Source organism: Empidonax traillii, unplaced genomic scaffold (assembly GCF_003031625.1).
Source record: "Empidonax traillii isolate 1590-97213 ecotype Southwest subspecies unplaced genomic scaffold, ASM303162v1 scaffold455:size476776, whole genome shotgun sequence".
NCBI lineage: Eukaryota > Metazoa > Chordata > Aves > Passeriformes > Tyrannidae > Empidonax > Empidonax traillii.
Genome location: NW_020955648.1, coordinates 348,677 through 374,971, shown reverse-complemented (window position 1 = coordinate 374,971; position 26,295 = coordinate 348,677). Strand labels below are relative to the sequence as shown.

Sequence of the window (26,295 nt, the reverse complement as noted above, 5' to 3'; positions counted from 1 at the left end):
TTGTGCCAGCCTGTAGTGCACTAAATTAAGTCCCTAAGTGATAAATAACAAACTTGTAAGCCTGTCCTCCTTCGTTAAACAAGAAACAATGCCTCACTACAGTGTTCTTGCCCTATTTTTGATACGCTTTGTAATCTGCTGTGACCAAGAGTTCCTAAAAGGAGGGCTGAATCAAAAAAATCAGTTGAGGAAACTGTATTTAGATGACAACTGCTGACATTATTTCATAACCCAGTTGCTCTAGGCTGACACTCAGGGAGATGTTTCTTAAGGAGAAATTAGCATACGATCAAAACAGGTAGTCACAGCTAAATCCTGATTCATTCACAAGTCCAAACCCTGCTGACACACATGAGATGTGGAGCAACGCCCCTGGACTTCCTCCAGCTGGACAAGGTCAAGCTGTCTCTGCTACACCCAACAACTCCAGAAAACCAGCACTCACAGTCTCCCCAAGACACAACACAGTGCCAGTATGTACAGGAGAGGCATTGGAAGAATAAAAAAAGTTTGGCAGAAAGAAATGTATCACTTTATCATCCCCTTTCCACAACCTGTGCAGATTTTTTTTTTCTTCTATTCACATATTTTTACAAGGCATTTAACCATGTTTTACAGTGAGTAAACTGCACTTGTAGTCCTATTTAAGGAATTTATTTAACTTGTATTGTTAAGGTTTTGGTATGCTAACAAAGTAGACCAAATTCTACATTCAAACCTCAAACAAATGCAAATTAATAAAAAGCTGAAGGATCCCTTTAAGTTTTCAACTAGGGAAATGGTGTAGTCCTAATACATTACACACTACTGAGAAAAGGTTCCTTGTCTCAGATTCACAGATTTCTCAAATACTAAGTTTATCTTCAAAAGATATTTCTGCTAACTTGAAAACAACCTTCTTTCACATTTTTTTTTTACTTTCTATACTTCTGAATGATGTCTGAAACTTGCTACAGTGTCACAATCTTGATTAATCAATGCTATTAATGTAATGGGACCTTACTGGTACATTCATCAATGTAAGACACACTTGGATTCTGGTAACTCGAAGTCTCTTGCATTCTGTAGCGTGACCAAGTCCTGGTAGGTGGCTTTCATTTTGTTCCTTCTGGACAGCAGTTTGTATTCCCTCTAATAGATGGTGGAGCTAAGAAACCCAGGGATTTCTAAGAAGGGCAATCTGTCATGCTCATGTATATTCTTCTATAGACAGACAACTTCTGCGCAGCTCTATCAATCTGGACATGGACAGTCATTCCAAACAACTTCAGCTAAGCTCAAAAGAGAAATGGCAAGAGAGCCTTGCCCAAGGACACTACAAAATATTTTGAGAGCTTTATAAATAGCATATTCATAGATTAGTATCATAAATTTGGTTCTACTGAGTCCATAGATATGGGGAATTACTCTGCTGCTGGAGCTCAGACTTTGGATAAGAAGAAGAATGTAATTACTTACAGCCACTAACAGTCCCGTGGGCCTTTTCACAGTCACAGAACTAATTACCCTTTCAGCTGGCTGAGTTAAAATGAGCCTGACTGCTGTTATTTCAGTTGTGGATGAGGCATGTATGACACAGAAACACTGGTAAGGAGTTCTGCAAGGCACCGAGGCTGTGATGGCTCTGCAAAGGGGTTTCCCTGGATTGTCTTGAAGAGACAAGTGCTTCCTTATGGTCCAGAATCTGTGCATCAAACACACTCCTCTCCACATCTCTAAGTGTCAGACACCTCTGTCTCCTGTGTGACAGATTTTCCCGACTGATACACCTCCAAGAAATGTAGTGGGAAACAGGATGAACGATAATGCTGTTGACACTTGTTCTCCAGGCTTTCAATCAGCAAACATAAACAAAAAATGATCAAGTATATGTAAACTATGATTAGGCTATTAATTGTTTTGCCATTTTAAAGCTTCAACCTTAATGACTCAACTCTTTCCTTTCCACTAATATTCCAGGGTAAATTATTAATAATAAATGTTAATAACTATTGTAATATGCAATAAAATTAATTTTGAGCTGTGGGTTAAAAAGCAGGTCTCAATAATCCAAGGAGAGTTTCGCAGTGGATTTGGTATAGAGCTAAAATATTCGTCAGCACACATTTGGGCAAAATAATCTGCAGTGCACCCTGCCAGAGCTTTCACACATCAGTTCAGCTCACAGTTACATAAAGAGACATTTGTGAGAAAGGCAAGCAGCAGAGTCAGAGATGTGCTGCTCTCAGGGACAGTGACACAACAGAGGACAGTGACATCTCGATTGCTGGATCTCGGCAGCCTACTGTACCCACTCCGAATTAGGGCAAGAACGTGGAACAGCCATTAGATGGCAACAACTCCAAATCGCTTCCTGTCCCTCCTGCCTCTGACCCACTGACCTAAAATAACCCACAGTCAGTTTTAGAACAGTTCAAAGCAAGTACAGACCTTGCTTCCCATGCCAGTGTGCTTTTTAAGTGGATAGGGGGCCACGAAAAATCCTCCCCTCGAGAAGAACCTGTTTTGGGAAGCCCATGTTGGACGATGTTCCCACAGAGCCATCGCAGGGGAACATCACCCATGCACACCACGGAACAAGAACACCTTCTGCCAGGGAACTAATGCATTGTTTCTTTAGAAGGACCACCAGATGAGACATCTGCAGCTTGTTCTAAAGACCTTAAAAGATTTACCTGTATCAGATATATCCACTAAAACTAGTATTATATTAGAAGTTGTCTCTATACCTCAGGAAATTCCTTAGGTGCTGATAAACAGCAGTTATTGTATCCAGCAACTTCAGTTGAACACTCTCTCCTATATGTGTTTCTCTTTTTTTGTCTATATTTGTGCCATAAATTCTGAGTATGAAGTTTGAACTTTAGAGGCTTCTTTGCTTATATTCTTTTCTATAAATCCAAATACCAGTCTAGATTTTAATAGAGAAATTCAGTATCATAGAAACATAGAATGGTTTGGGTTCAAGGATAATCTGGTTCCAACCTCCCCAAATTTCACTGTTTTGTACTTGACAGGACTGTCTCCACCACAACAAACAAAAAAGGAATTAAAATGCTCTTTAACCTGCCTTGCCTTACTATTCCCATAATTGCTTATAATGGAGACAGCTACATATTTTCTCCACCACATAGGCTCTTTTTTACATTAGACAGTATCAGTTTTGCTTTAACAGAAGTAGCAAGAAAAACCACTCATAAAACTGCCTTCCTGCCAGTGACATCACAGCCTAAGATAACTTATGCTGGGAAAGACATCCTTTGCTTAGGTTGATAGAAGATATCTACAGGACTGTGTAAAATAAGTTTATTTTACATGTATACAGTAATATATACAAGAACATGCACACAGAAAAGAAAATGATGTTGCAAATAACATTAACAGAAATACAGGTATTTTTAAAAAAAAGGTCACGGATTCCTTAAGGTCAATACCCACTTTAAAACTCAACATGAAGACAAAGGGGCAGACTATCACACAAGAAAAAGCAAATGCTGATATTAGCAGCAGAAACTGTTCGTTTGACATGGTGATGACAGACCGATTCCAGAGTGACAGCTGTTATCCAGCCACCAGAAGGAATTTCTATTCTGCCAAGTAATATCTTGAGTATGAACGAATTTCCATGAGAATAAAATTTTCAGATGTGTGTTCAAGCATAAAATAGCTTGGATAAAATATTAATCCTCCAGGTGAAAACTGCTTCCTAAGCTGTTTTCATAGGGAATCACCTCTCTGCAGGTGGGCAACACACATAAATCTATGGAACATATTATTTATTTTTACCCCAGACACTGTCTAAGCAGGTGATTGGAATTCATGGAAATATCCAAGACAGAAAGCTTGCAGCTCAGAGGATGCATTATGAGCAGCTGCCTCTTTCCTCTCTGCTTCACCAGGAAGACAGAATATTTCTAAGGGCTGATACGTAGCAGTACAAAAATGATGTTACAGTGATATAAAATAACACAAGGTCTACTTTCTCCTGCCTATGGAAAGAAAATGCAGGGCCATGAACCTGGTCATCATAACACAGCTGCAAAATTGTCTTATGTAGACAATTTCTAAAGAAAAGAGGAGTACTAAGAGGAATATTGCACAGCACTAGACATCATGTGAAAGTAAGACCAACTTGGTGGCTCACCTTCATTGTCACTTGATCTCAGCTCTAAGTTATTAACTGAATCAGTGCAGAACAGCTGTCAGATACACAAGGTCAACTCCTCCTGACTTCGGGGGATAGAAAATACTAAGGAGAAGAGATGCAGTGCACTGGATTATCTAATTAGCAGATGATGTGGTTGTTCACCACCTAAGAAGTGTAAAAGCAGTGATATGGTTGACACCATTTTAGCCACAGCAGCTCTAATATTTTATAACTTGAGATATTATTTCAACCAACCAGAACCACTGGCCCTACTGATTTAAGTTTCAAAGACAACACACTGGTTTTCAGAGCTGAAACACTGAGTGAAACCAGGATTTCCTAAGAAAAGACAGATCCCATCTCATTGGATCCCAAACCTAACACATTATGAGAAAGAAGGTACTAAAGTTATAATCAAGCCCATTGTTTGATTTAACATGTAACAAGGACAACAATGCTACAGCTGTATTATTAATAGTAATCTTTTTTCCTGCCACACTGAGGTATTCCAGGCCATGGGAAAACTCACAAATCATTGCTAAACAGACTGCAAAATTTACATTCTTACAAGTATTTCAAACAGAGTCCAGAGTCAAATGTTTAGGAGGGCATTGCATCTGGAGAGAGGGAAGTGGCAAGAAAACCCCAACCAAACAACGAGAAAAACCACAAGAGGAAGGTGTCAAAAAGTGTTTCACTAGAATATGGAACTTTTTGCCTGCAGATAACTTGTAAAAATGTCTAAGGAAGGTATCTAACATAAAAATGAACTTTCAAGGCTTTGAATTGCTACACAGAGGTCAAAATCTCCCTGGAAAATTCCTATGGTATACAGAATTGGGAAAGTCAAACCTCACTAAACCAGAAGATGCCACAAGACATTTGCCTTGTAAAAAAAAAAAAATTAGAGAAAGAAACCTCACCATAGCATTTTAGTAAAAGAACTCAATTCTAATTGTGTGGCAACATACAGAGCAATAATTAAGAAATTCTAGTTTCCAAGCAACCTCCTATGCTTAAAAGTAAAAGGACTGAAAATATTCTTAAAAAAAAAAATTCAGACATCAAATATAAAAATATGTCTTTTTTTCGATTAAGCTAAATAATTCCAAATCGAGAAAACCTTCTAGAAAATGAAAAATGTAGCTATCAGAACTGTAAATACAGTTTTTAATCAAGGAAAATATTTACACGAGGCTCCCACCGGCAAAAGTAGCAGCAGTAAAATTTTACATTGGTAAATTATAGATAGCTGTAAAGAAGTAGAACTCCACAGAAAACCAGATTTCCAGCATTATTCTAGACAACTTACAGAGCCACCTGCCCTCTTTGTTGATTTCTGTATGGCACTCAGACACATTGTAGAAAGACAACCCCCTGTAAACTGTCCTTGCAGGCTCAGATGCCAAAATACAACTGTTAACATTTGAAGGTCCCCACCACAACAGCCAGCTGAAACCATGCTGCTGTCAAATTATTCAGGTCCAGAAGCTTTGCAAAATTCTAGACCTTTTGTTATATGTGTAAACATGTTAGATCCTCTTCTTCAGAGAGGGCTGAAAGATTGCTCCTCAGATCTAACAGCTATTTCCCTGCTCAATACACCCACATCTCCACTGCAGAGGGAAGCAATTTAACCGATTACATTGGATAAAACGTATGCTAAAGGAAAATAACTATTCAGAATTATTTGCTCATTTCACTATATCGCATACATGTAAACATCATTAGAGACCAGGCTTTGTCAAACAGCATCTGCCCACCCCCAAGGGCTCCTCAGTAACAGTTTATAGGGCAAAAGAATCACAGCGAAGGAGATTACATTTTATTTACCTTGATGAGTCATGGTGACGGGTTCGTCACTGGATATATTGTTGTAAATGACCACAGCTGTGGCATTATGTGAAGCTGCTCGCAGTATTTTCTCTTTAAATGTACAGTTTCCTCGCTGTAGTAGAGCAATCCACTGCTTGGTGTTTGGTGGAACTTGGAAACGTGTTCGAGGGTCGCAGCCCAGACGATCTGCAACTGAAATGGGAAATACATTTATGTTCAAACGGGAAAAAAAAAAAAAAAAGGAGCACAACTAACTCCAAGTTTTGCTCAATTACTTAACTGTTGTGCACTAGGAAGCCACTATCCTTTTGTTAATAAAGCCTAAAGATAACTGCATTCTTATCAAGAAAAGACTTAAAAAGAGAAGTCTCATGTATTGAAAGCTGTGACTATATGCCCGAGAATTAGGCTTGCTAACACACGCTATTTTTAACTCCAGTGCAGCTAGAACAATGAATTCACATTCAAATCAATACCTGCCTAGAGGCTTAAAAACATTAGAATATGGTTCATCTGCTAAAGGCATTTACAAAACAGCTGTTTATCAGTCATTCTGGGGAGTGCAACTTTTTTTTTTTTTCTTTCTAATGCAGCCATAAATATCACTGCAGTGGGAAGTACAACTAAACAAAGCAGATTGTGAAAACAAGATTTCAGAGTTATCTGCTGTGTGCAGGATACTGTAAAAAAAGGACAATATTAAAAGCTGATCTTGTAAAACCCCAGCAGCCAACATCAGCTTTTTACATATGCACATTCTGTCTACAAGGAAACGTATTCAAATTCATAGAGAAACAAATGGTTTTGCAAACACAAAGCACTCGTCAGCTAAACAGGTAGAGTTGGTATAAAGGAAGAGTAACAGAAATGGCAAATGCCAGATGTCTGAATTCAACAGTATGCAAAGCTCTTTTGTCCTTTCTGATGCTGTAACATATCCTGGAACAGCCCAAAACCCACACAGAGCTGTGTACAAAAGGCACAAAACCCAAGGCAGAAGATAAACTTCACGCTACAGCAGCTGAAAGCGATGAAAGACAGATCTGGTTGCAAAACTGGAAACACAGTTTAGTCTGATACACTGGTCATATCATGAAAGGATTTTATAAATCTAGAGCCAACAGCAATCTATAATGCAAACATATTTATGCTTTCAAATGCCAAGAGGATAAGAATCGTTGGCTACTAAAAATAGTTGGGATAAACAGTTATTTTTTTCAAGACACAAACAATCAATTTATTTGCATAATAGCTCAGAAAACATTACAAGAGCAATTCAAATGAAGTGCCCTATATTTTTTTTCCTTTTAAAGCAGTGAGTTCAGTGAGCACAGACTATGAGATTTCAGCAAAACATCCACCACAAAAAAAAAAAAATATCCAGTTCAACCTATTGGCTGGAAACAAAAGAAAAGGTCTTTTTTTAAGCACCCTCAGCTTAACACAGCTGAGGTTAAGATCTGTAAGGAAGGAGATTCAAAGAGCTAAAGATGTTTTCTGAAACAAGAAAGACAATCTTCTGCTTGCCTAGAGAAAAGCAGTGCAGATGAATCTATACAGTGGCAGACGTACAGGAAGTCGTTGCATCTCTTAATTTGGACAAGAAGTGCCTCTCCCTGTTCCCCTGGAAGGAGGGTGGGGAGCCAGATACGAGCACATCCTTTTCACAATTGTTTTTCAAGGCTGTATCAGACATTTCAGACATGGAGGGCTATTTGCTGTATCTTTGTACTTTTGCTTTTGTTTCATCCAGGCATCAGGGAAAATCTGAAATACAGATGCCCAAAGCCAAATTTTATAGAGTACTTTCTTCCATTACCCTGACATCATTACTTGAATCACTTTGGAAATTGTTGGCCAGCACTGATCCATCCACACACGTTCTGGAGCGCTGGTGGTGGCCATCATAAACAGCATCAATCATAAAAAGAGCATGTTCATGCCCGCTGCACTTTTGCCGCTTCTCTTTCTAATCTTAAATTTGAGATCAGTACGTATTTTTTAAATTCCTTTTTTAAAAGGAATTATAGTCCTTTTTTAAAAGGAATTATAGTCCTTTCTGGAAATGTTACAGAACCACAATATGGCCCTTGTGCCACCAACCTCAGTGTCCTCTGTTAGGACAGAAGCAGTTTAATGCACACTTCCCTCTTGCTCTGAACATCTCCACTTAAAAACACGGGAGGTGGAAAACACCAGCAAGACCGGGATAGGAAGTTTCTCAAGCCTTGAAAGCTAAAAATCCCATCCTTCTCAGGTGTGGTACATCCTGCTGAAAATGCCATTTAAGAAATGGCCACAATTCCATAGAATCCCCTTAAACTGCCAAAGATAACTCTGAAAGCAGACACTGCGACCAACAAAAAATTACTTTAAGTATATGGAATTATGAAAAACAGTAATCCTATGGATTATGTAGGGTTTGCTTTGGAACAATCTTGCTCAAAATTACGATATGAAAACAAAAATGGTCACAAAAATGAGGCTAATATAGGGAAAAATTATAAAAGCCACAAAGAGCACCTTGAACAAGGAAGCAGCATTACCCAAAGTCTGTTATATAGTTCAGTTTTACAAAAATTCACGTAGGCACCTCGAAACCTGTATGGCTTGAAAATTTTTAGCTCAGAAAGGAACAGAGAAATCAGTAAGAGATAACAGAAACTGCATCTGTGGGAAAAGTAGTACAAAATTTCCTACTATAGTAGAGATCAAAGTCTCTCTCAGCTGTGGACAGAGCTATGAAATGTTACTGGATAAAGCAACAGAATTAGGAAACAAGATATTAAGAGATTAAAGCTTTCCAGATATAGACCAACAAACACCACTCAAATGCTTACAGCATGTTATTCCTGACAAGGTGTATTCAGTATATCCCGATGAAAATTTAACAGCTGACAATATTATTTCAGCACTATTTAAGTAGTACAAAAGATCTGGTTGGTTTAGATAAATCTGAACTGAGTATCTGCAAGTCACTTCAGATTTATTAAAAAGCCACAACTCACTTTTCTTTACCTTAGCACCCTATATCACACCACACAAATGTTAAGTAATCTTTTCACTTTTAACCAAATAAAATTCAGAACCAATAGTAAAACATGAAATTCTCTGCTTGTCTTTTCCATGTACCTAATACGCGATTTTCAGAGGGAAAGTCTTACCATCAGGTTCACCCTTCCTGCATGGTGAGGCAGCTAAAACAAAACATCTGCTGTACAGCTCAGGTGCCAGGCACATGGGTGGGCATTGTAAGGGACACAGATAAACAGAATCACTGACAGCTTTATGTTATCCTGCCATCTATACTCCAGTGCCCAAAGTCCAGCTAAAATCTAAAAGACATGGGATTGCAAGTATTAGCTGGATGATCACAGAATCATTTAGGTTTAGAACCATTTTAGAACCATTCATGCTGGAAAAGACCTCTAAGACCATCAAGTCCACTGATGTATTCACTACTAACCCATGTCCCCGAGTGCCACATCTACAAGTCTTTTAAATCCCTCCAGGGACGGTGACCCCACCACTGCCCTGGGCAGTCTGGTTCAACGTTTGACAACGCTTTTGGTGAAGAAATTTCTCCTAATATTGAACCTAAACCTTCCCTGGCACAACTTGAGCTGTTTCCTCTCATCATGTCGTTTCTTACCCGAGAGAAGAGATCGACTCCCACCTGGCTACAACCTCCTTCCAGGGAGCTGTGGAGAGTGAGAAGGTCCCCCCTGAGCCTCCTCTTCTCCAGGCTGAGCCTCCTCAACTCCTTCAGCTGCTTCTCATCAGATTTGTGCTCTAGACCCCTCCCCAGCTCCACTGTCTTCCTCTGGACACACTCCAGTGCCCCAAGAACTTCCTTGCAGTGAGGTGCCCAAAGCTAATGTTACTCACCAGAATAAAAAAGCAATTTCACATTAAATTGTTCTAAAACAAATCACTTGCACAGAAAAAGACATGATCAGAAGTCACTCGTGTAATTTCAGAAGATAGAAGTGTACAGAAAGCCATCTAAGTACGCTTCCCTCTAGGTGCTACTCTCCCAGTTTATTTGAAATACAAGCTATTTACTCCACCTCTCCTTTCTTTGTGTCTATCTATATATCATGTGTTAGCAAAAACCCAATTTTCTGTTAGAAGTGGCAGCCTGCTGGGTTAAAGAGCTATGACTATATGTTTTGGTAAACATCTCCCTTTCTTCTGTAAGACCCAGCACCACAGAAGAGCCTCTTTACAGAAGGATCAGCTGCAATTAAAGTCTCTACCATTAGGCTCATGTTTGTTTTCAGCTCTAGGAGAGCTTCGGTTTCCTTCTGCAGAACACACAGGACTGTTCAACTTGTATATCTGTTTCTCCTGGACCATTTTTTATAATTCAAGAGCCCTTCATGCTGAAAGGACTAAGGTTTGTGACAGCATTTTAGGGATACATGTGGAAAAAAGTAGTTAATAATGCAACAGATCCAACCAAGCTCCCTCAGCTACTGAAGAAGTAGCAGCAAGCTCACATTAGCACAGCAACAGTACATTCCTCCTCCTCTTTTCCAAGCGCTTGACCAACTTTTTAGCCTTCTCCCTACAAAAGGGAGAGCCATTTTGTGGAAGAAAAATGAAATTATTAGGTCAGCTGTCAGAGGTTTTGCCAGAAATGCTAACCTGCCTGAATGCAGAGTGTCTCCTAGTCCTGAACCACAGCTGGGTTTGCACCCTCTCATACACGGTGTGTTTGTGCTGCTCCAAACACAACAGTGGCTTCAGCCAAGGTTGCTGCACTGGCTGTTATCAGACTTTGCCCTCTTTTCAAGGAAATACCCCGCTCCCTGGGCATTAACCATTTAATTCCATGGCGTTTCTTTTTTTCCCCTTTTTTCCTTTTTCCTTTTTTTCCCTTCTTTTTAAAGGTCAGATGTCTTGCTATTGATTGGATCATAGCTAATACTGCACTCCCTGAGCCCAGCACCAGTTGCCAGAGCTGGTCTGTCTCAGCTACACATACAGAAATCATTTTAAAGTCTGACCTTCAATCACTGTAATACAATAGCTGGAGAGACACCAGCGGTATTTTGAGGGGCAGCAGATCAAGAGGCTCGTTGGGAGCAAAACCAGCACAGGGGAGGGTGAAGTGCCATTCAGGCTGCACCCCAAAGCATTCCCTCCTCCAGCACCACTGCCCAGGCAGGTGCTGCCATAGCACACCTGACTGGTAAAAATAAGACAGCTCTGTGCAACACATTAATTATAATCCTGTGATAAAATTTCCAGAAAATTTAGCTGGGAAAACTACAGAAGCAACACAGCAGTGCTGATTGATTCTTATTTCAAGGAAGGGTACTAGTTATTTGCAATCCTATTAGGGCTTAATTTGTGCAATAGACATATTTTCTTTCAATGTATTACTACTTGTCTTATTATCAATACAGTTCCTATTCAAGCCAGCCATAATTTCCACTTTTTAAAAATTGTGTCGATGAGTCAATGAGTTATGTACAACGACATTTTATTTCCAATAGCTCTTTCAGGTAATTGCTTTGACTAAAGCTGGCTTTAGCACTAAAAGAAACTCTTGGAATAAGAGGTAATCTTGTTTCAGGGAAGAAGTTAAACAAAAGAAAATCAGTGAAGCTCAGAAGAGTCCTGTAATAGTTCAGATTTAATCTTGTTAGCTCAATAAGTATTACAATTATGGCTATAAACTCCCATATATAACCTCCACTTTTTCTATCAATTAATGACTAGCTGGATAGTGAGACCAATGGTAAAGGATGGATGCATGGCACAAGATTTTTATTCCTCTATTCCACTGATATATTCGCTTTTTGCATTTTCCTAAACCTTAATGGTTTGGATTCTGGGTCAGAAATTCCGTCAGCTACCTAAAGCTCTGCAGTTACCAGGAAACTGGGATTTTAAACCTTCTGCAGCTAAAACTTGTTCACACAACATGTTTATGAAGTGTCAGATGCGACAGAACGCTGTAGTTACAGCACCATGCAACCTCCATTCTTAACACTGAGCCAACACTGTTTCTTCCCCACTTTCACCGTTTTCTAACATGTTTTTCCTCAAATTCTCGGTCTCCTTACCCAGCCCCAACCCTAACAACCCCTGCAAGAGACCTCCCCTTCCTATTAATTCTGTCTCCAAAGCAGCTTTTGTACAACCACCATGCACCCTTTAAACTTCCTCCCTTTCCACCCCTCCTCACACCCTTGTTCCTGACCTATTGGCTCAGTGAATCTTAACATTTTCAAGTTTGGCTTTGAGTCTGCTGCTATTTCTCTTCCTATTAGCCCCATCTCCAGTCCAGACCACCCTTCCTGCTTTCCCTGCTACCCAATTCTCATCTCCCAGCAAGGTGTGACCACCCATGAGGGGACCTGGAGCACACAGGACTGACATTTCCAGTGCTCCAACTGGAATTCAAGCAGAAAACAAGCAATAACACAGACTCAACAGTCAAAAATAGTGGATGGGGCTTTGAGCAACCTGATCTAGAGGAAGGTGTCCCTGCCCGTGGTAGGGGGGTTGGAAGATGATTTTTACGGTCCCTTCCAACCCAAACCTTTCCGTGACTCTATGAAATGTCTGGCTGCACAAAATCACAAATAAGAGAGTAAGGGATTGAGGGAGAAGCGCTCAGGAACCTCACAAAGAGATACTACAAACCTGAACTAGACTATCAGAAAAGCTGCGTCAGGCTGTGAAGATGCATTTCACTATTATCCTTCCATTTAAAACCCGAGGAGTACTTTTTCCCCACAACCTGCAAGCATGCATATCCAGCAGCTTTTAAAAATGCTCTTCTAATAGGAAAATTAAGTCATGAAAAAAGATTAACAAGGTGGAGGAGGTGAGAAAAGGAACTAGAGGTGGAAGAACGGAAGGGAGACTAATACAGAAACTAAGCTGCTACCGTGCATTTAACGCTCTTGGAAGAACGTGCACACACAGGTGCTGCACGTTCACCCAGCAGCCAACTGTGACCAGCAGCTCGCTGGAGCTGCCCTTTCACATGGCACATTCACGAGCGGTCACGCCGATCCCCGACCGCCACACCAGGGGAGTGAACGCTGCTTTGGAGAGCCCCTATCCATTTCACACCAGGGCCTATAAAAAGAACAGGGGAAGAGGTTTTAATGCGGGCACGAACACAGCAAGGTTGGATTTCATGAGAGAAATGCTGCTAAAGAAACGGGAGAAGGGATCGACCGTGTCATTGTGCACAGATATAAAGGATGGGTGATCGTATGGGACTGGCATCTTCTTTGAAAAGTAGTATATAAAATGTTGGGCATATTCAAGAATACAAGTTAAAACCCACTGCAGAACAGAACACTTAAAATCACGGGTTGTGGTATTACACATGGTAATATGGCTTGCAGCAGAACATTATCTCTAAATCTTGAATTAATAAATTAATTTATTTCCCTTCAGCAAATGAATAATGGATGTAAAAAGATGTCCCATCACTGGAAGTGTTCAAGGCCAGGTTGGATGGAGCTCTGAGCAAACTGGTCTAGTGGAAGGTGTCCCTGCCCATGGCAGGGGGTTGGAATGAGATAAACATGAAGGTCCCTTCCAACCCAAACCATTCTGTGATTCTTAACAGAGCATGCAAAAATGTGACATTAAGGACATTTCAGCTCTAAAACAGACTATACCCTCAAGGTGCTAAAAGATCACCCACATTTACGGAAATTTCGAAGGACAGGCCATAAATGGGTGAATGCTTGACATCAAAGCAGTTTCAAAGTCAAGGTATCTTCAAACACAGTTGTTAACAAGGTTTGCAGAGCCCTTTTCTTCTGAGGATAAGTGAGAAAAGGGGTAGAGCATGTACTGCTCTAACAGCAGTGGTTGGAAGCTACTCGTGTTTAGAGCTATTAGAAAAAATATTTTGTAAAACAGTCCTTCACTAATATAAGCAGGCTGATAAAAAGACATTAGAGCAATTACCTTCAGCAAGACTGCATCATCTTTTATCAAATTTATGTATTAAAAAAAGCAGATGTTTAAGAACAGCTTAACTAAAAGCATAAAATATTCCAATCTTTCTTACCACATGAAATATTTTTAAACCACAAGAAGCACCTCAGCAAAATTCAAATAAAATGTACACTATATAACAACCTACACAGAACAATTCAGAATATCTCAAAGTAAGGAAGACAACTGCTGCTGTGCTTGCTTTAAGTCTTGTGTTGTGAAACAGAAGGACAAAACTGAGTCCCCCCAACAACTGATGACAAAGTTTTAACAACTGACTGCACCGTGTCAAAACTGCAGCAATTCAGGTCTGCAGTTTCACAGTTCCTGCTGCGTTTTCTCACTAAAGTTATCATCGTAATACTTAGCAGCAGGTTTAAAAAAAACTGTTTATGGACTGGAATTTTATTTAGCTCTTCTCCCATTACTAGCAGCCTGTGAAAATGCTGTCACAGCCTCCCTCAATGTTTTAATCACAGCTTAGTGAAGATCATATCAGAAGAAAGCAGAAAATGTCACAGCAGCAGACTAAAAAGAAATTAATATCAAAAGTTTTCCTTGACAAATAATGCAAGCTCAAAATATAAAGTGCTTTGATACCCTGAATATATTAAAAGGCAGCAGTTTCAAAACCTGTAAAAATACTACTTGCAATAACAGTGTTTACATGTTTCAGGACAGATCTCTGATGTCATGGGGGGGTGCAAGTGAGGAACACCAGGAAGCAGAAGAAAGACTGAGCATATTTTGATGATAGCTGAAGGTATGAAGTGCAAATGAAAATTGTTTTACAGTACATTTCCTCAACAATTTCTGCTTCCACACTCTTCCACCCAAAAATCTGCCCCATTAATATGTTCCAGTTACACTTTGTAAAGCTAATGAAAGCAAGCCTCAGTGAGACCGGCAAGCACCTGCTGATGCACAGCCTGATCCATCCGGACCAGAAGGTTACAGAGGCTGCCTACCAAGATGCATTTGTTCTGAAGAAGCATCAAAGTATTCCTGATCTCATGATCTGGCAAATTCTCTAAAGCTTCTAATAATATAGTTTTGTGTTATCAATTCCTCTAAACCACTCTTAACCTTCACCACTTAGACTCTGGTTTTAACTGACTACAATATTTCGCTTAATACATTATTCAGATGTTTACTGTCCAGGAGACAGGTTGGGACCACTGTGATCCATCAAGTGGTCTATTTTCTTAAAGATGGCAGTTTAGATAACGTCAAGAAGGATTTTCAAAATAAGATTCTATTAAAACAACATCATTACCACTGAAGAAACTGGCTTCATTTCAGGCAGAAATCACAAGTCTCACTTGTTCAAATTAGTGTTCTTTATAAACCCCAAGATTTGTCAAAAAATCCCCCCAACTGATGGACAACAGCTTCACTTAATTAAAAGAAAACTTAATTGGGAGCTCTCTACCCAGTGTTCAGTACTGCATTTTGGGTTGGCTATGAGAGTAACAACTTGATAGCTTCAGTCCTTCCAAGTCTGGATGAGCAGCTTAAACAGCGCTTTTAGGAACTGTACACTGAACAATCGTGACTTCACGCAGCTGCCAAAGCCATCCGGATGCACGTCTCGCAGCGCGATGGCAATGCAGCTGTTCTGAGATTCACGGCAACGCTGTCCCCAAATACTATCAACCATCGCTACCGACTGTCTGTAGTTAGTTTAGGAATAACACCTTCACCCGCTCAATACGCTCAGCCTACTGGGATCCGCGCTGGAAAGCACATTATGCTTTGCCGAGCCGTTATTCAAGCCAGCACTCTCAGATCATGGATTTATTTTATTTTCCTCTGGGCAGGCTCTTCCTCCCCGTCCGTCAAGGGCTCTCGAGGAAAGCCTGCCCAGCCCAGGCAAAGGGGGCCAACCACCCGGCCAGCGAGCGAGGGGAAGCGTTACCTCCGTTGATGGGGACGGGAGCCACCAGCAGCCCCTTGACCTCCACCTTGGGGGAGTCCTGCCCGTAGCGGCCGCGGTCGATCCGCAGCAGCGTGGGCCCGCCGCGCTCGGGGCTCAGCACGGTCACGTTGATGAGCGCGGTGTAGTACGCCTGGCTGGCGTTGTCGGCGCCGGCCGGCCGGACCCGGCCGTGCCACAGCAGCAGCGGCAGCAGCAGCAGCACGGAGGAGCCGCCGTTCCAGTGCTGGCGAGCCCACCGCCAGCTCATCTTCGACTCCCTGCGAGCCGACGGCCGTCACCGGTTGCCTCCGCCGCTGCCCCGAGCCCCGCACGCCCGGGTGTGTCCTATCCCATCTGACAGCCCGGGAGCGCGGAGAGACCAAAAGCAGGCGGAGCGGGGAGGAGAGCTCGGGCTCATGCCATGGGAGGAGCCAGGGGAGTCATGGCAGGTCCCAGCCGAGTGCGATCCGCCGCCGCGGCTCCCAGGGGAGGCTGCTCGGGGGCAGCCGCGCTCCGCCGGTCCCTCGGGGCTCCGCCGGTCCCTCAGGGCGCCGCGCTCATGCCGCCCGCCCACCGCTGCCCGAGCCGGGCGAGGGGAGGGGAGGGGAGGAGGCGGGGGCGGCGCCGCGGCCCCCTCCCCGCGCAGCCCCGCGCAGTCCCGGGGAGGCCGCCGGGAGAAACCTCCGCCGCCGCCGCCGCCTCAGCCGCGTTCGCACAGAGCCACAAGGCTCGCCTCGGGCTCGGCCCGCCACGCCGCCTCGCTTCGCTTCGCCTCGGGGCTCGCCGCCGCCTCAGTGCGGTGGGAGGCGCAGCGCGGTACCCAGCCCGGCGGCAGCAGCCCGCGGCCGTCGCTCCATGCCCGGCTCGCCCGGGGGCGGCGAGGCCCCCGCTCCGTCCCGCGGCTCCGCCACCGGCCCCGCGCCTCGACTGCAGCCCCGCGCTCCGCGCTCTGCGCAGGCGCAGTACGCCCCGCCCCGCGCCACGAGGGCGAGAGGCGGGGCTGAGACCGGGGCCACGCCCACAAGGGCGGGGGTAATGCTGAGAGGGCGGTGCTGTATGGCATGACGTCATCGTGGGCGTAGCCATGGCGGTGGTGGGAGAGCGGGCTGGGCTCCAGGGACCCGCAGTTCCACGAGGAATTGGATCACAGAATGAGTTAGGTTGGGAAAGACCTCTGAGGTCATCGAGTGCACCCTGTGACCTAACACCATAATGTCAACAAGGCCATGGCACTGAGTGCCACGTCCAGTCTTTCCTTAAACACCTCCAGGGACGGTGGTTCCACCACCTCCCTGGGCAGCCCATTCGATGTCTGATCAGCCTTTCTGTGAAGAAATTCTTCCTAATGTCCAACCTAAACCTCCCTTGGCAAAGGGACATGTAATGGCTCCCATAGCTCTTCAGTGACTTTTCAGAAAAGTATTCCCAGCCCAGGAGCACTGAAAGTCAAAAAGATACAAGAGAGGGTTTAAAAGTGTGTCCAAAATGGGCTGTATGTGTGAGAAAGAGGTGGGATGTGTTCAGTCTGTCCAGGTAGCGCTTTAGAAAAGAGCTTTGGGACAGGAGCAGCACAGCCTGTGTGTCAGGATTGGGTCACTCCTACCCAACTTGGAGTTACTTGCTTCTGATGTACGAAATGGGAAATTGTATAAACATTCAAATGTTGTTAATAAGTACTAATCCCATGAAATAGTGTAAAACAGGGCTTGATAAATTATTCTCTTTAACTAACTTAGTTTTAAGGATTTCGGCCTCTTTGGAGATGTAACAAAATAATGTAATTGCCTTCTTGGATTTTGAAAGGCAAACTATCTGAAAATTAGTTATGGCGAGGAGGACAACTCCTGCAGGACTGTGAGGATATTTTCTGTTTCTGAACAAATAGCTGTCCTGCTGTTCTTCTGAGATACGGTCTCCTCAGTGACTTCCCCAGCTGCTTGGGGAGTCCCTCAGATAAGCCTGGTGCTTGGCCCGTGCATCTTATTAAACAGTTTTCTTCTGCAAGGTTTTGTAGTTTATCCATTTGTGATGCACCTGGTCATGCACGCACGTAAGATAACACCGTCGAAGCACAGTCTATTTATTTTGCTGAGACGCAAGTAGCGGGGCTAATCCTGCCCCTGGGGAGACCTGTTCCGTTCCCAAGGAAAGCAGCAGGCTGGCAAGGCTGTATCTCAGAGCAGAATGGATCTGTGGGCTCTGCTAAAAGCACGTGTGCCTCTGTAAAATCCTCTGAGAAGCTGTTTCTGCAAAACTCTATAGAAATGTCAATACAATCCAGGAAATGTTTCTGAAACAGCAGCTGAATGTTCTGCTTGCGATTTTTTTTTTAATTTAATTTTGCTCTTCTTGGTAAATGCTGGGTGAGGAACTACATGGCCTTCTCATTTCACCCAAACTTTCACCCCAGCCAGAGAGCAAGAGTTGTATCAGTATCAGACACACTGATACTGCACTGTGCAGAACATGTTTCGGAGCTGTTCCTGCTTTGATTTCTCAGCATTAAGAGCTCTGCATCATTCTGATGCAAAGTCATGTGCTTTATTGCCGAAATGTCCTCAGAAGGGGCAAGGGAGTCCTGGGAGCCTGAAGGATTCTTCACTGTTACTGCACTGACCTTTGGAGAAGGACCTCAGAGCACTTCTGAAAAGCACTGATGAAACATCTGTTGGCCGTGTTAGAAGGCAAACAAGGGGCCAAGCCAGCAAATTCCCAGTTCTCTTTGCTAAGCACGAGAAGCAGCTGCTTTTTATTTTGCCCTGTCTGGTTCCCTGTGGGTTGTGTTTCTGCTGGAGAGACATGGTCTGCCACGCTCCAAGCCCTGTGGGAGGGCTTCCTGTTTGGTTCCATCCCCATCCCCATCCCCATCCCCATCCCCATCCCCATCCCCATCCCCATCCCCATTCCCATCCCCATCCCCATCCCTCCTCACGCAGCTGGGAGGCTGCTCAGTGCTCGTCTGCTCCTCACCTGCCTCCCAGCCTATGGGCATCTTGTGGATGGCCTGGGAGGCAGCCGAGGAGCAGCCGACTGCTCATGGCTCCAGGAGAGGAGCCTCACGAGAGGAGCAGCCCGGCAACGCACCAGGATGCGCAAAATTGGGATACTTCATGAGCAGAGCATCTTCCATCTCCTCGTTCCCCAGAGGGACAGGTCCCCGGATGGGGAGGGGAGAATCAGAAGGTCCTTTTGTCTGTTTTCACCCTGGATGAAAGGAGGGCGGTGGAGAGGCTGGAGCAGAGATTGCCCACCCCACACGGCCTCACACCGCCCGCCATCTTCCCGCCCGCGGCGCGCGCCCGCCGCCGTGGGGAGGGCGCCACCTGCGGGCCGCGGGCGGCACCGCGAGGGGCTGAGGCGGCACCGGGGGCGGGGGAGAAGGAGGGCCTGGGGGGTCGGTGCTGAGGAGAAGGGGGCTCCGAGGGGGTCGGTGACCCGAGGAGAAGGGGGTCCAGGGGTTTCTGGTCGTCCCCCCCCTCCTCCCCAGCGTGGTGAAGGAGGTCGGGAGGGTCCGTGGGGGCCGGAGGGTTCCAGACCCCCAGGCCTGAGGCGTGACGGATCCGGGGCTCAGGGCTGGGCGCTGAGAGCTGAGCTGCCGGCTCCTGCCAGCCGGCTTGGCCACAGCGCATCCGGCTTCACCATGAGAAAAGACGAGAGTTCCATCCTGGATGGAAACGCCACAAAGGCCAGCTGTTTCCGAGAGGATGAGGGGAAACGCAAACGGGCACAAAAGTAAAAATAATAAATCCCCAAATGCGCTCACGGCTTGGCCGGGGCTGTGCTGCCCAGGGCTGTGGGGGCACTGGTGGCCCCAGGAACCAGAGAGCAGCTGCCAGTTATGACTTTATTCATTTTCACATTTAGATATTAAAACAAAAAACTCTTAATGACAAAGGATAACAGGTACTATAGGAGGAGAGGAAAGGAAGCAGTGTTCTAACTGGTTTGATATATAACCGTGAACTTCCAGAGACGAGACTCAACGTGAGTTATAAACACTCACATATGCTCACTGGTGGGAAAACTCATGTGCAAACACCCACACACTCACACACAACACACTCACACACACACAGACCACGCTTTGTACTCGCACATAACCCATGTTGTAACCTACTTGCTTCGAAGGCAGCCCACTGAAACATTGAATGCTGCTGGAGCAACAACAGGTACCAGGCTAAAATATTGCAATATAAATGAAGTGTTACTTGATACACAGGTTTTTCTTCAAGAGACACACGTGTATTTGCAAGTAGGGGACCTTTGTTTTCAGGAGGGAGGAATGTCCTCTCAACGCCAACATTTTGCAAGAAAAAATGAGGCTGGTCATAAAGCAGAAACAGTCATTTTAAAGGAAGGTGATGATGATAAATAGCTTAGCTTCAATGCTGAGTTCCAGTAAAAAGCCCAAACAAACCAAAACAAAACAGAGAGTGCATTGTGAATAAGCAGGCACAATTACCGAGCCCTGGGTTTTAAAAGTTGAAATACTCCCTTGTTGCTGTGGAAAGACAGAAAACACTGTTGTCTCACATCTTAAAACCAAAACAGACCAGCTTCACTTCATGCTCATGCTTATCTGGAGACTGTAAAAATAAAAAGCCAGAAATAATGCAAGAGAGTGGGAAGGGTTATCAGGTTTGTACATCTAATTTTAGTATACTTTTAGAGAGCAAAAGTACAATTGTCTCAACAGCTCTTCAATATCCCACACTACAGTTCTACATCAGCAGGAGTGTCTGAAGAGGAGACAGCATTTGCTCCTATCAGGCTGCATTGTTCATGCAACGCTGTTGACACAGCTACGATAGGATCTGATTCAACCCCCACCCATCAAGATGGTGCAAGACAGAGAAAATAAACTTCTGTGCACTTGAATGTTCAAAAATCAGATGTCACACCAGTGCTTTCCCCAGGGTGAAGCAGGGGATCGTTAACAATGGCTCTAATGAAGTAACATTTCTCCACAAGGATGCTTGTGAGCAACTTACAGCTAAACCTAGAGATAAAGTGCAGCTGTCCTGGCTGGATGGCCACACTGAAAACGAGCCTGGGTGCTCAGATGCCTCTGTCCCCTTTCTGCTGAGAAATTGTGCTGCTGTCCTGCAAGTTGGGCTTTGCTAGTACGTATCTATCCCTCACATATAGAGAAGGACTTGCAGCTACTTTGGAATTCTGTTTTTCAACTATTATTTCCTTTGAGATCCTTTTTCTTGGGCCGTCTCTCAGATGGGGCTGTGTTTCCCGGCAGACAACGCTTTGTGAGCACTGGAAACAAGAGAGCCTGGGCACATCATCCAGCGAGCAGCCTGAATTTAGCTCAGCCAGCCACCTTCCACCCATGTGAATGCCAGTGGAGACCTCCAGCAGCACAGGGCACATGCAACCTTCCTTCTGCCGAGGGAACCACCAGTCCGAAAACCAGGGCAAGATGAGGGCGGGAGAATTTGGTCTGGCCTACGCCCCGCTGGCTGTCCTACTTCCTTGGCCTGGCTCTCCAGCATCTCCTGCCAGAGGATTCTTACTGAGTCACAACAATTACTGAAAGATGCTTAAATTCCTGGCAACTTCAGGGGACACCAGTAGAAGTCAGGGAATTCACTGTCACATGTGGTTTTCCATTCCACATCTTGAGCCAGTTTGGCTCAAGCTGGTCCACTCTTGTGCTTCTTTTTTGCCATGGAAATCGCAGCCATGTCATCCTGCTGACACAAAAAGGGAGGAGAACTGCGAGCTGCACAGGCTTAGAGAATCTGAATGACAGGCATGCTTTTCCCATGTGCTAAATAAATCTCCCCATTACACTTGTGCAGAGAACTATAATTAAGACTTGGCAACATCATCCATAAGGACTCTCAGGCTTACGTCGGGAAACGCGCAAAACCCTCTGCTGGAAAAGAAATACAGTTTGGAAAAGCTGTACATCTGACAGGAAACACAGTTTTTAAAAGTCCAAACCCTTGGCTCTGTGACAGAGGTGTGGCCTGAAAGCAGAAACTCCTTGGTGCTGAGGTGCCCTGGTGCACAGAGCTCTGCCAGCCACGGGCATGTGGGAGAAGAGATGATGACAAGCTGTTCAGACGAGCCTCTTCACCCAGACTCCTGTGGCGGTGATGCAACCATGCTCTGTGGCTGAGCTCTTGGATTGGGAGCAGGATGGAAAGAAGTAGGTGGGAAGCAGTGAGGCAGCAGCACAGAAGTCTAGAGAGAGGGGCTGTGGAGGTTCCTTTGAGCTCTGAATTCACATGGTATCTCTTAGAAACAAAAGGCCCAAGTGATGAGATGTTTCCTCAGCAAACATGTTCCTTAATCCTCCAGAGACAGATATGCTGGTGACTCTGCAACAGAAACTGGAGAGGAGCTCTCTGGGCAGAGAGTGCCTCTTTTGAGTCAGGGAGTTTGGGCAACAGGAAAGGTTGTGGTGCAGAACTGTCCACCCAGGAGGATCAGGGCTTGAGCCCTGGCCAGGTGCTGCTGCCCATGTGCTCAGTGATGCCAACACACAAGGGGATGCAACCCAGGCACCTCATTGCTGGAGCTCTGTTCCTTCCATTGTTTCCAAAACGCTTGCAGCAGCTTGAAAATAAACATTTCACTCCCTACCCCTTTGATCCTTTTCCTCCCAGCAAACAGCAAATTTTCACTCTGTGTTTGGAAGACAGCTGAAATTAACCCAGCTTAGCTTTAATTTCTCACTCCAGCAACAAATGATCTCAGCACCGCTCTGGGAGAAGGGGAAGGCGAGAGCAGCAGACCTGTGAGTAACCTGCTCCCAGCACAGATCATAAAAACCCTGTTTTGCACAGGGCCTGCAAAAGGGGTTACTATTTATCTCACTGTGGGAGCACTTTAGCCATCAGCTGATGACCTGCTCAGCACTAGCTGTGTTGAGATGGCTAAAATAATCTTGGAGATAAGGCAGATCAGCAGGCTTCCCCCCAGCAGATGAGAGGGGTGTGGGTGTTGCTTGCAGAGGAGATGGAGAGGCTGGCACCTACTCAGAACGAGCAGCATGCACGAGCACTTACAAAGATCCCTCGGGATCTCTCAGTACACCTCTTTAAAATGTCCTGCTCTTGCTGCTAATACCACGAGGGATTTCTTCCCTTTGATTCTGCTCCACAGCGCAGCAGCTGACATCATGAGGAGGGGAGGAGGAAGCGATCCAAGGAAAAACATTCAGGCTGCACACCAGGAAGAAACTTGAGACTAAGACAGATCTATTTATATCTGACCTGAAACGGGCTTTCTGAATGGGAAGCTGATCTGAGTGGAGGCTGGATGGCAGGCAGAAGGTGCCGTAGTGCTGAACACAGGCACCCACTCGCCAGCAGAAGGCATCTGCCTGAGCCGCAGGAAGAAAGGAAACACGAGGAATCAGGGAGGTGCTCTCTGCAGTCCCGGCACAGGGAAGCTGCAGCTGTAAGAGCCATCGTGCTGCGGTTCCAAGGACATCAGTGTTCCCCATCCGTTTGGGGTAGGTTCCCTGTTGAGTTTGGGCGTAGATTGAAGGAGAAGCTCTGAGTGACCCTGATGATGTGCCTGGAAGGTAAGAGGGGATGCCTTGGCAAGCAGCTCCAGGCCCTGGTGCCATTAGTACTGCTCGGAGAAGAAGGAAGCGTGCAGAGTGGGGGGACTGGCCCCCTCTCCAGGCGGGGTGCAGCTGCCGTCCTCAGAGTGTTCTGACAGCTCCCCGTATTCACTGTTGTAAAAAGTCTGGCCTCCGACTTGGGACCCGTACGACGGTCGACATCTGCCCCGCAGGTCCGACTGTTCCCCTGGCATGTCCATATTTCGACTGGGCCCTTTACTGCTGTGAAGGAGAGAGACACAGGGAATCAATTTGGGCACTCTTAGAAAGCCTCTGTCCTGCTTAGAGAGATCTCAGCTTCAGGAAATCTCATCTGCTAATGCACGGGTCAGAGGCAGGGTCAGGAACCTCCAATTCAAAGCACAAAGCCAGGCCTTGCTCTAAATCTAAGCACAGCCTTCATGTTTTGTGAAAAATCTGCACATAACCTGGTGACAGGGTTCCTTCAGCTCTTCTAGTTACCCTGGGGATACCTGCCAGATACAGGGAAGGGTTGGGGCCCCAATGAGCAGGGAGAGACAAGAGACATTGCCTCAATTGCTTCTAGACCTGGCAGGAATAACAGAAACTGATATAAACCAACAGCCAGGATGGGGGAAAAGAAACGAAGATGATGAAGATGATGTGGGAGGAAATCAGCAGCCCCATCTCAGCACCTGCCAATACCAAGTGACTGGCAGGAAGTCCCAAGAGCAAGGGCAGGGACACATTCAAGGAAAGGTTTAAGGGCAGTGTTTTCCAGGAGACAGGATACCAGGTGTAGAAGACAACAGCCATATGCCTTAGGGAAAGGAGGACAAGGACAAGAATTAGGAGACAGCTTGATACAACAGCAGAGAGGCCACAGGACTGTGGCTAACAGAAAAGACAATGACCAGTCTGATCTGACACTGGGAGGCAGAGGAGGTGAGGACAAGGCTTGGGATTGGCCTTGTCTACACGTGAGCTGACGTGGCTCACTCAACACACTGTCACCAAGACAAGGTCCCTGCCTGCTCTGGCACCCGGCAGAGATAGGCTGGACAGGTTCTCACCCACTTTCCAAGCCTGGGACAAGGACATAGCCATTCATAACATCCTCAGCCCTGGGAGTGCCAGCTCAACCTGCCAGGTTCCATTTCAGCATGTGTGAAACCCTAAGGCCTGTACCATCCCTGCACCACCACATCAGGGCCCTGTGGGTCAGGGCGGAGGGAGGGAGGGAGGTGGCAGCCACATTCTGTCCATCCCACCTGCCATTGCTGGTACAAGCCCTGACACATTTCACCAAAAAATGCCAACAAACATTAACAGTTTCATTAACACCATCACTCCACTGTGCCTCATTATCTTAACAGGCATATTCTCATTGATGGGCACAGCTCAAAATTTTAAACCCTAGGAAGCAGCAGGCATGTCTGTTCTTTGTGTGTTTTGCCTCTCGTTAATGAGTGCATGGACTTATCTGGCTCAGGGCCCGCAGCTAAAGGTTCCGAGAAGTACAGCCTATGGGGAGACACCAAAGCTGCCTCCTGGTCTCACTGCATTTGGCAGCAGGGAGGTCTGAGTGGCTAGACTTGAGGAGTACCTGAATCCACCTTCTTTTCTGTGTCGGTTTTCTATCCTCTCAAATTCCTCAGATGCCAGAACCATCCCACTGTCTGTCTGATTGTCCTGGAAGGAAGCAACAGGAGTTATCAGTAACATCCCTGTCGACTGATCAGTGTGGGAAGGGAGGAGAAATAATTCAGAAAATGAGATTGTGTGTATGTGTGATGGGGAAAAAGAGGTAGGGACACTTCACCAGCATGCTGGATCTGATTTTCTTAGGTACCTTTCTAAATGCAGCACATAAAAAGGTAGGATTTCTGTGTGCAGTTCAGTGTCATTTTTGGGGAAAAAAAAGAGTGCTCCCTGTCTGGAAGATGTATTACCATCAAATATGTGAGAGGTGAGGTTTCCCTCTGAGACTAAAGGTATGACTGAAGTTTTTCCACTACAGGAGATGCAAGTACCAGTCCAGTTCAGAGAGACCAGGGGGGTCTCTACTGCACAGTGCCATGTGGGTCAAGATGCAGGAGATGCAGGCAAACACTCTGGATTTACCTAGTCCTGGCTGGATTTCAGTGTGCTTAACCAGGCTATGTTCACAGATTTGAGAAGGGTGAAGAGCAGGCTCTTCTCTGAGGTCCCTTATAGTCCCCTTGTTTGCAGATCTCTCCTCCCCATTTCCCACTCAGGCAGTGTGAGCTGTGCTGCAGAGAAACCCCTGTGTGCCAGGTGGAGAAAGGAATGTGCACAGGACTTGATGGACTTAACAGGAATGACGCAGACAGACTGACATGAGGTAGGACTGATCTTCCTTCCAAGGTCTTAACAGTAAAGGTATCAGAAAACAGCTCAGCATTTCTATGCCCCCCTCTCAACTCCACGCAGATGCTACTCACCGGGTGTGCCTTGTACATTGTGTGTGTCATGGGAAACTCTTCAAATGTCTTTATCCTGGACGGGCACCTGATCTGATTTCCTCCCGTCAAACAACCAGGGAACGAGACACAGTTGTAGTATCTGCAGACAGAAGCACAGTGTGTTCAGTAAAGCCGGCACTCAATGTCCTGAATGAACAGGACCTGAACCCAACATTCTCACTGTGCAACCAAAGTATGCAGGGAGCTGGGTGACCCAAATGGTGGATTTTGGGAAAGTAATGGGGTCACCTTAGGCCTCTTCACTCCATATTACTTCTGCTATGGGGGAGCACCTAGACTTCCCAATTGAATCAGGCCCTAATGACCTCTCCAGTTGGGGTAATCAGAAAATCATCATATAGATCCCAGGCATCAC

The 26,295-nt window shown here is 45.2% G+C and overlaps 2 protein-coding genes across 6 annotated transcripts in view; both read right to left on the bottom strand.

Moving 5' to 3' along the window:
• Positions 1-16,535, bottom strand: part of RNF130 (ring finger protein 130) — a 49,757-nt gene extending 33,222 nt beyond the window's left edge. The window contains exons 1-2 of one of the 3 annotated variants that reach the window (XM_027895282.1): positions 15,882-16,535; positions 5,981-6,175 (exon numbers count right to left, since the gene is read on the bottom strand). In XM_027895282.1, the coding sequence (XP_027751083.1) occupies positions 5,981-6,175; positions 15,882-16,149 (463 nt within the window). In that variant the 5' untranslated portion in view covers positions 16,150-16,535. The remainder of the gene's footprint in view (positions 1-5,980; positions 6,176-15,881) is intronic. The other 2 variants (XM_027895280.1, XM_027895281.1) reach the window with 2 other exon arrangements.
• Positions 16,536-19,711: 3,176 nt separating this feature from the next.
• The window catches only part of FLT4 (fms related tyrosine kinase 4), a 55,828-nt gene continuing 49,244 nt past the window's right edge, over positions 19,712-26,295 (bottom strand). Inside the window, exons 28-30 of one of the 3 annotated variants that reach the window (XM_027895306.1) lie at positions 25,899-26,019; positions 25,040-25,125; positions 19,712-23,694 (exon numbers count right to left, since the gene is read on the bottom strand). In XM_027895306.1, the coding sequence (XP_027751107.1) occupies positions 23,475-23,694; positions 25,040-25,125; positions 25,899-26,019 (427 nt within the window). In that variant the 3' untranslated portion in view covers positions 19,712-23,474. The remainder of the gene's footprint in view (positions 23,695-25,039; positions 25,126-25,898; positions 26,020-26,295) is intronic. The other 2 variants (XM_027895307.1, XM_027895308.1) reach the window with 2 other exon arrangements.